This window comes from Clupea harengus, chromosome 17, assembly GCF_900700415.2.
Source record: "Clupea harengus chromosome 17, Ch_v2.0.2, whole genome shotgun sequence".
Classification (NCBI taxonomy): domain Eukaryota; kingdom Metazoa; phylum Chordata; class Actinopteri; order Clupeiformes; family Clupeidae; genus Clupea; species Clupea harengus.
In genome coordinates, this window is record NC_045168.1 from 12,287,517 (window position 1) to 12,297,319 (window position 9,803).

Here is a 9,803-nt window from a genome sequence, read left to right on the forward strand (position 1 = left end):
AATTTAGAGATAGCATGAGAAGACTATTGGATTTCCTAGCTCAGCTAATGCATTGTATAGGCCTACCTGAGGAGAGAGCCTATCAGAGGTGGGAATGGAACTTTTCTGAAAAAATAAAAAAAATAATGGGGAACTTGGTAATGCAGGGACAGGCTGAAGCAAACAACTATGATGTAGTTGTTTGTATGACCGTTCTAGCCTGGCATTACGACATTCATGTGTGCCACTTAATGGGTGTGCATTTTTTCCCCCATAAGTGCACACCCTATTGTGGATTATTTTTTAAGGTAATTTACTGGTACCTCCAAAATGCCCTGCCCTAGTTTGTCAAAATTAGGGCAAATCCAAATCCATCTCAAATCTGCTTGTCCATATCTAAGGTGATGTGACTGAATCACAATCTCCCTGTCTTCATTTAAATATTAGTGTTCAAAAGAGCTTTAATCTTATTTTTTTCTGCTGTGACCAAGTTTGAACATTGAAATGTTAGAATCGGTTTAGTCAAAAGGTGGTCCTATAGATTGGATTTTTGACAAGATGGTTTTATTTCATAAATATCATAATCTAAACTGTCTAAAAGCCATGTTAATGCTGTTTGGGGAGCCTGAATCATAATTTTACCTATGTTCACAGCATTTTCCACACATTTGCAATGCAAGTGGCATTCTGAGGGCACTAGAGTGAGAGACTAAATCAGCTTTACACTTTACCAACACCTTCTTGGTTGAGTTCTACATAAGTAATGTAATACTGTACCAAATTGTATAGATGTACTTAAATATTAAGATGAGTTATTAGATTCATTAAATCCCGGGTCAATGTAGTGACCCAAAGGTCATAGGGTTAACTTTTTCTTAGGACAATAGGAGGATTAAATAATTAATAACGAGACGACAAAATGAATGAATTCATGAAAGAAAGAATGGAAGACTGGGGACCAACAGAGGAAAAGAAAGAAAAAGACAGACAGAGAGAGAGAATGTGCACAAAGAAAAGAAATGTTAAAAAAGAGACACATCCATCAGTGGATTGTCAAACACAGAAATCGGAAGCTCATGACGCAACATCTGGGAACAAATGTGGCAGACCCTGACTAAGTCCAAACAAGCGATTCAGCATAATTAAAGTATTTCCACTCGCACTGACACACTCATCTGTTCTGCGGGTCTGTTGCATGTGACCTCATAGGCCTCTGCTGCTGTAGAGAGGCAGAGCGAGAGAGAGTGAAAGGGAGTGAGAGAGAGAGAGAGAGAGAGAGAGTGAAAGGGAGTGTGTGAGAGAGAGAGTGAAAGGGAGTGAGAGAGAGAGAGCGAGTGAAAGGGAGTGAGAGAGAGAGAGAGTGAAAGGGAGTGAGAGAGAGAGTGAAAGGGAGTGTGAGAGTGAAAGGGAGTGAGAGAGAGTGAGAGTGAAAGGGAGTGTGAGAGAGAGCGAGTGAAAGGGAGTGAGAGAGAGAGAGCGAGTGAAAGGGAGTGAGAGAGAGAGAGAGTGAAAGGGAGTGAGAAAGAGAGTGAAAGGGAGTGTGAGAGAGAGAGAGAGAGAGAGTGAAAGGGAGTGAGAGAGAGAGAGAGTGAAAGGGAGTGAGAGAGAGTGAAAGGGAATGTGAGAGGCTAACAGCACAGGGAACAGTCCTCCTCTCCACTCTAGGCCTCAGAGACATGTTAATCCATAGACACTTTTGTGATCTAAAAAGTGAAAATTAAATACTGTATAACTGTAGAAATCGCCCCCATTCACTCCCAGAATCACAATCCAACATTTCTTAAGGCTACACTCATAACATAGAGCATTACTGTAGCGATCTATGTATGGCCTCTGAGGATGAGAGCGAGAGGGTACTGATAGGGAAGCAAGCACAAACTGTGTGCCTTAGTATTACAGTTGGTTACATCAGATCAGTCAACACTGAAGCCAACAGGATAACTTACAAATACCTCTTTTGCTATAGTTGGATGGCTACGCACTGGGAAAGCTCAAACGGACTGCTGGAAGTCTGTGGAGATTTTTTTTTCCTGTGGATGCCTTAATAGGATTTTTTATATTTTCTCTCTGTGTTGCTTGTTTTCAGCTGCCCAGTCCAATGTCACCATCAAGACTACCAAAACAAGGAATGTAGGCTAGCGAGGCTTTAGCTTCAGTGCATTTAGTAAACCTACAGTGATAAGCCTATCTTGACTGTATCACTATTTTGGTATCACCAACACTGACATTTTTAGATGGAAAAACACACGGTTGAAATGACATTTTAAATAAGATAATTGATTCCAGTCTGCTTTGGCCCATGGAGGAAATGGGAACATCTGAAGGAAAAAGGTCTGTGAGCATAACATGGGGCTGCTGAGAGAGAGAGAGAGAGAGAGAGAATCTTAATCTTTCTAATCGTAAAAAAAACCCTTGTAAGAATAAACAAGAAAAATGAAAAATGGTTTGATTGGGATTTCAAAGTTATGAGGAATAAATGTAGGCTTAGGCTATCAAACAAAAACACAGAAAACCCAATGACCCTGTTCTACGCCTCATTTCTTATAAAGAGCTTAAACAGAACAAAAACACACTCAGGAAGTTCACCTAAAAGCAATTAAAGGCAATTGAAGAATCTATAAATTCAAACATCTTCTGGAATAATTGGATTATAATAAATAATAAAACGCAACATGAGGAACTTGAACAAAATGGAGGAATATGGAAAAGTCACTTTGAAAACCTATACGGTAAATTAAGCACAATCTGCAAAAAAGGATCAATATGGAAAACACAATTAATAAATACCAAAACTTATAAGACTACCCATTTACTGAAACTAAACTGATAGAAAAACCCCAATGCCTGCAGTCCAAAAAGGCAAGTGGGCCTTATGGTATCCTCCGAATGCTTAAAAATACTGTTGAACTTGGTTCCAAGTGTTGGATACTTTCCTGATATCTGGAATAACGAACTCATATACTATGAATATACTATATTCAAGAGTAGGGACACATTTGACCCTAAACTATTGATCCATCTGTGTAAACAGTAATCTGGAAAAGTTATGTTGCAGCATTTTAAACAGTAGAATGATAAGCTTCAAGCACCATGACTCAAGTAGAAGTCAAATTGGCAAAATGCAGAACATCAGACCATATTATTCACTCTAATCAACAAATATGTAAACCAACTTAAAACCAAAATATCTGCTGGTTTTGTAGATTTCCAAAAGGCCTTTGATCCCATTTGGCATGATTATCTTTTTCTCTAAACGTATTGAAACTGGTGTAGGAGGAAAAGCACAACATAATAAATAATTTATTCAAACAACAAATGGACAATTAAAACTGGAAAGAAGCTAACAGAATTCTTCACTCAAGAATGGGGAGTGAGGCAGGGCTGCCTGCTATCACTCACTGACCCTCTTTAATATGTATGTTAATGAACTGGCAAAAACAGTTGACCAGCCAGCAGCCCTTGGTCTCTCATTAAATTACTCCGAAATGTAATGTTTTCTTTTTGCAGAATATTGGGTTCTGCTGTCTGCAACAGAAGAGGATCTACAGCAGAACCTAAATGTCTTGCAAAGGTTCTGTGAGACCTGGGCCCTGACTATTAACCCAAATGAAACAAAATACTAACATTTCAGGAAAAAATCCAGATGTCAAGGAAGGAAAAAATACACATACTTTGAGCTGAAATCCGTACTATTTAAATTTAAATCTGACCATGAATGATTTGAAGGAGAAAGCAAAAACAAATCTATCCAATTTGACATACCAACTAAACTGCATAGTGGTTCATAATTTGACCGCCGCATAAAGTGAGAGAATGTTGTATACCTTATTGTGAGTGAAAATGTAAGGATGTGGATGTGGCGACTGTACACTGACATGGTGTGGAGCCGTACCTGTGAGTCCTGTTCTGCAGTTCTGCAACCTGTCTAGTGAATATGAGGATGAGTGTGACTTCATAACACATATAAGCTTGTGCTAAATTTGAGCAATTTTGAAGATGAAATTTCACGAACTGGGGCGCATAAACTTGAAAACAATCAAATCCTAAGAATATTAAACAGGGGAACATAGTGCAAGAGTCACAGCAACATCTATACAACCTATGTAGATGCTTGCCATAGAGAAAGGGAGTTACATGTACTTCATCGGTGAAGCACTTGAAGAAACAAACACACACACACACACACACACACACACACACACACACAAACTGCTGCTGCACTACATATGATGTTCTGTTGTTTCTTATAGATACCATTCTACCTGTATAATTTGTTTATGTCGTGACAATGAATCTTGTTTGAACTTGAGAGAGAGATGGAAAGGAATTTGCGGACATTATTTAATTTCTCAGACACTCTCATCCAGAGCGGCATGTGGTTCAAGAAGACGATACATATTGTCAGTATATGTTCTCTCTGGGAATAGACCCTACGACCCTGGTAGTTTTAGGTCCTGTTGAAGCAGGCCTGCAGGATAAGAGCATGTACAATATACAATATGGGGCCAATGGTAAAAAAAAAAAAAAATCATCATTCTCCATGCACTTCTAAGAGGCCCTCTGATGTTTGGCCAGTGAAATGTAGCCAACAGTTCAAACACAGCATATATGCAGTGGCCTACCAGCTCATGTTGAGTGTGTTAGATCTGCTGTGTTTGATCGGGCGAAAATGATTGATTCCTCTGTGAATCCCGAAACATGTCACACGGAGCTGACACACAGGCCTGTTTTCCTGGAGCTCGTTTTGGGAGGGAAATGCTGAGAAGATGCTGGAATGGAAAAAAAAAAGAGAAGGTAAGAAAGAAATGCCGAGGCCTGTGAGGTGTGCGAGCTCGGATTCTTCATAGCCCTGAGAACCGGGCTTCCTCGGCCCGCGGCTCTGTGGTCTGTTTCCAGGCGTCCATCAGCGGTGGCGGACGGCCCAATGCACACTGCCGTGCGCTCGCCGCATCCGACGCACTTGGTGTTTGACCGAGACATATTTTCATCCAAACTGCGATGCTCTCTCCAGGCTGAATCCATGGCAACAATATGTCACGAGTCCTCTTTCATGCGCGCACAGGAATTACACATCTACCAGTCAAACCCAATTATTGCCATAGAAACGGCCTTGGACTGTCAGAGGGACGAATGATTTAGGTCCATGTGAGGACACCGCCTGAACAAGCGGAGATTCCCCAGAATTCCCACGCTAGTGTTCATATGACCAAACCCTGTAGAGGGTTGATGAGGATATTTGGACAATTTGAAAGAAACAAATGTGTTTTTTTTATTATCATTTAATGTAAATAGTTTTGTAATAGTTAATGTAATAGCTTTCTAAAATTGCAAACAAGAATAGTACTGGTCAGAATATACATTAATTCCAGTCGGTTTAAAAAAACAAAACAAACAAACAAAAAAACGCACATGCAGTAAGCTCAGCAATGCCACTCACTAGACTGGATTTACATTCTTTGCAGCTCAGCAAGGGAATTTATTTATTTAAATTTTTTAAAGAAAAGAAATGGCTGATATCTCCATATTTCCTTTCTGTGAGTTCAATCAAATATCTTAGTTCTATAGTAAAAAAAAAACTATCTTTGTAGAACCTTCATTGAAAAAAAAAAAATAGAGATGGTGTACATGTAAGTAGAAAAAAAATTAAAAAACGTAGTCACACAAACACCCCGTCCAATTCCCAAGAAAACACATCTGAGCTTTCTTAAGACACACATAACAAAAAGAAAGGAACCAGTTAACCAATCAATCAATCAATCAAACAAACAGGCTGTGAAGGCAGGGGCATGCCCATACTGCCAGGCTACTTTGGGTCAATTGTTACTTTCAGTCTTAACAATTGCGTTGACAACCTGGATGGAATTAAAAGCTCAAAAGTAATGGATCATGACAAACTGCATGGGGAAAAAAATCCAAACACGAGTAACGGGTATCATACAGCTTTTTTTTCTCTGGAATTATGTTCTTTCTTTCTGTCTGTCTGTCTGTCTCTGTCCGTCTTTGTGTCTGATGGCTTGTGTACACACCCTTATGACTCACACTCCTCTGCTGGAGTAAGCAGGCGATGCTTTTCCAGATTTTTCCACCTCGCGCGGGCCGATGAGCTGCGATGCCGAGGACCCGCGCCTCTCAGCCAAAACACAGACTACTGCAGGGCTTTTATCTTTCCGCCGCTCACATCTGCTTTGACACTACGGACTCTCTGTCCAAGCATGGCCCGACACAGACACCACCAAAACACGCTTCCAAAACGTTCACCAAAACAGCCTTCTGGATGACGCGTCCGGCGATATCCACACACTGCCTGAGGATTGGTAACTTGCTTTCGACACATGAGCTTTGGAGTGGCACTGTGCATGTGTGTGCTAAAGAGGGGATTACCACCCTAACCACGACAAAAACGAAACATTCTGTTCGTGGGAGACCGTGCCATGCAATGCCATGCCAAGCACAGAACAGTGTCTGGTCTTCTGTCTGTCACCATGCTTGAGCACCAGCACTCAGTGAGACAAGAATGAAAGGACAACAGACATAACTAAAAAAGGGAATCAAACAGATCCTGTAAAGTAGGACGTTCAGCCATTGTGTTTGTCATGTTTTGGCAGTTACTTTTGGTAGAAGTTGTAAGTGCTTTTACTTTTTGTGGTTTAATTTAGTTTCCATTTCCAGGGCAATAATAACCCATTTGAGCTGATGTCTCTTCACAGAAAGGGACGATCAAGTATCTTGAACAAATTAAAGGAACTACGCTAGCATTAGGGAAGCATTCAAATACTATTGGGACTGCTTGGAGTCATCAAAACTCATTAATGCATAATTCGGTCCTGACAGATGACACCGTCTCTGGTTTCCTCCTTCAGTCTGTCGTGAGGTCATGTGTACGTTCTCCACTGATAGCATTCATGTTTTTTTGTGGCTTTGTGATAAAAAGTAGTGTGAAATCAGGATTTGTTTTCCTGATATCAGAAAGTGATCTGTACTGTACTGTAAGTATGTATACGTACTGTATGTGAGTAAGCGTGTGTGTGTGTGTGTGTGTGTGTGTGTGTGTGAGCGTGTGGGTGCACTTGCATGTCTGTGATGGACAGAGACAGACACCTGGCCGAGAGAGGCTGTGCACGTGTGATGTGTTTTTCCCTTTCAGCAGATGCGTGTTCCTAGATGTGTGTAAGTGTGTGTGTGTTGTGGAGGGATTAGATGAGGGAGCAGTAGCCCCCGCAACCCCCCGCGGCGATCTGCTCGTCATCGGACAGCCGGACGCCTCCTCTCCCCTCGCTCTCCCACAGGCCCGGGGTCTGCAGGATCTTCTCCACCAGCTCCTCGAACGAACACTGAACCCCGTCCCGGGTCTTTGCACTGGCCTCTGAGAGGCAGAGGGGAGAGAGAAAGAGCAGGGAAGATACAGAGGAGAGAATACATGGAGGAGGAGGAGGAGGAGAGGAAAAGAGAGGGAGAAGAATAACATCCATTTGTAAATGCCATTAAATCAATAAGGCATAGCACAGTGAACGATGACCATTATGTTCCTCTTCTGCTCGGTTCACTTGTCTAAGGTTTGGCACCAGAAGACTTCCAGCAGAAGCTTTCATGCGAGACCAATGCGTCCATCCAACGACCTTACCCCTCAGCGTAACTAATGGATGTCATCAGTGGAGTGCTTAGGAACTAGAGGAACTCTTATGGAGAGGGTACATGAGAGGGTTAGGAACTAGAGGAACTCTTATGAAGAGGGTACATGAGAGGGTTAGGAACTACAGGAACTCTTATGGAGAAGGTACATGAGAGGGTTAGGAACTACAGGAACTTATGGAGAGGGTACATGAGAGGGTAAGGAACTAGAGGAACTCTTATGGAAAAGACACACGAGAGGGTTCTGGGTGGGAGAGGGAGTCCTAGAAGACCCAGTAGAGGCTGAATGATGGAAAAGCCAACGTGATGAGATGTAGGAGGCAGAGGCAGAGGCAGAGGCAGAGGCAGAGGGAAAAACGCTCAGAGCCCCACAGAAGGGCACGTGCCCCGTGATTGGCTTGGCCGCCTCAGGCAGGGGGCTTAGTGCCCCAGTACCATCTGCTTATGTCTTCACTGAGCTGCCCTCATCGATAGCCCGTCTAAAATACAGCTAATTCAGACAGATATGTGCTTACACGACACACACACACACACACACACACACACACACACACACACACACACACACACACACACACACACACACACACACACACACACACACACACACACACACACACACACACACACACGGCTCTACACTTCCATTTTGTAGGAAAAGACGTCAGCTTAAGATATACACAGCACGGTCCGGTCGGCTCGACAAAACTGCCAAAGCGGAGAGGTCTGAGGTCGGCTCAGCCTGGCGGAGCGAGGCAGTCTAAAAACGGAGCTGAAACGTGAGACGGAAGCACTCTAATTTCAGTGTCACACTGGATTTTTGACTTAATCCCTAATTCCTGTTTGACGCTTCGAAAAGAGATGACCTCATCTATAATGCAATGTACTTCATAATGTAAAGTGCAGGCGACTGTCAGAAGGCCAGGCCAATGTCGCTGCCTGAAGCAAACCATGAGCTGGAAGAGGAAGAGGACTGCCATGAAGGAAACTGAACTCCTCTGAACTCCTTTGAGCAGTTCTTGATGTTAGCCGTCTCTGCTAGCCGTCTCTGCTAGCCGCCACTAGAGTCGGCCACTGTAGGAGTGCCGCAGTTCCCCTCAAAGTGCTATGAACACGCAGAGTGATTGGCTGGTAGAGATGTCTGTCTCTTTGGAAGCTCCCTGATTGGTGACTTACTCACATACAAACACAGAGAGGAGGCCTGCTAGTGTGTCTCCTCCTGGCCTTACCTATAAACAGCATGGAATGTTTGCGCGCAAACTTCAGTCCTTCACTTCTATCCACCTCGTGGCCATCCTAAAAAAAACAAAGAGAAAGAGACTTCTGATGAGCTCCTTCCTGGAGTAAGACTATATGCTATAAAAGAGAAAGAGACTTCTGGTGAATTCCTTCCTGGAGTAAGGCTATGCTTTGAAAGTCACATCATGGAAGTGAACTCTGGCACCATGGCAAGGCCTACTTTGTCAATCTTGTTTCCCACCAGCATCTTCACCAGGTCGTTTCGTGTGCAGTACGTCTCCAGCTCATTCAGCCAGTTGTCCAGTTTGGCAAACGTGTCTCTTCTTGTGACATCATAGACTGTGAAAAAAAAAAAAAAAACGACAACAAACGCTGAGTGTATGTAAACAAGGGAAACAGAAACACTATTCGTCCAAGTCACAGTCTTAAGCTTGCTTTTGGCCATACGAGCGTCTCGCTAGAACCACCAGCATACCTTACCATGTAGAGTGTCTATGTCAGTATAAGTCAGTCTATGTCAGTATAAGTCTGTGATCGTTAATGAACTGGTGGAAGGTTACTCCTGCTGATACACTGCATTCATTGTGCTTGTGTGGAGTTCGTGTGTGTGTGTGTGTGTGTGTGTGTGTGTGTGTGTGTGTGTGTGTGGAGTTCATGTTTGTGTGTTTGTGTGTGTGGAGTTCATGTTTGTGTGTTTGTGTGTTTGTGTGTTTGTGTGTGTGTGTGTGTGTGTGCTGGCTTTGCCAACTCACCCAGTATTACTCCCTGAGCTCCTCTGTAGTAGCTGGGCGTGAGTGTGCGGAAACGCTCCTGACCGGCGGTGTCCTGTGAAATAACACAACACAGGCTGCTTAGCTTACTACAACAACAACAACAACAACACTCACACACACTCACTGTCTGATCTACTTATGGTACTAAATACACACAATGCAATACAACAAAATAACATTCAT

At 42.8% G+C, this 9,803-nt stretch overlaps 1 protein-coding gene across 1 annotated transcript in view; it reads right to left on the reverse strand.

The window, feature by feature from the left end:
• Positions 1-5,334: 5,334 nt before the first annotated feature.
• LOC105889346 (ras-related protein Rab-18-B-like) overlaps positions 5,335-9,803 on the reverse strand; it is a 9,895-nt gene continuing 5,426 nt past the window's right edge. The window contains exons 4-7 of the mRNA XM_012815152.3: positions 9,600-9,672; positions 9,068-9,186; positions 8,838-8,904; positions 5,335-7,342 (exon numbers count right to left, since the gene is read on the reverse strand). Of these exons, the coding sequence (XP_012670606.1) occupies positions 7,173-7,342; positions 8,838-8,904; positions 9,068-9,186; positions 9,600-9,672 (429 nt within the window). The 3' untranslated portion in view covers positions 5,335-7,172. The remainder of the gene's footprint in view (positions 7,343-8,837; positions 8,905-9,067; positions 9,187-9,599; positions 9,673-9,803) is intronic.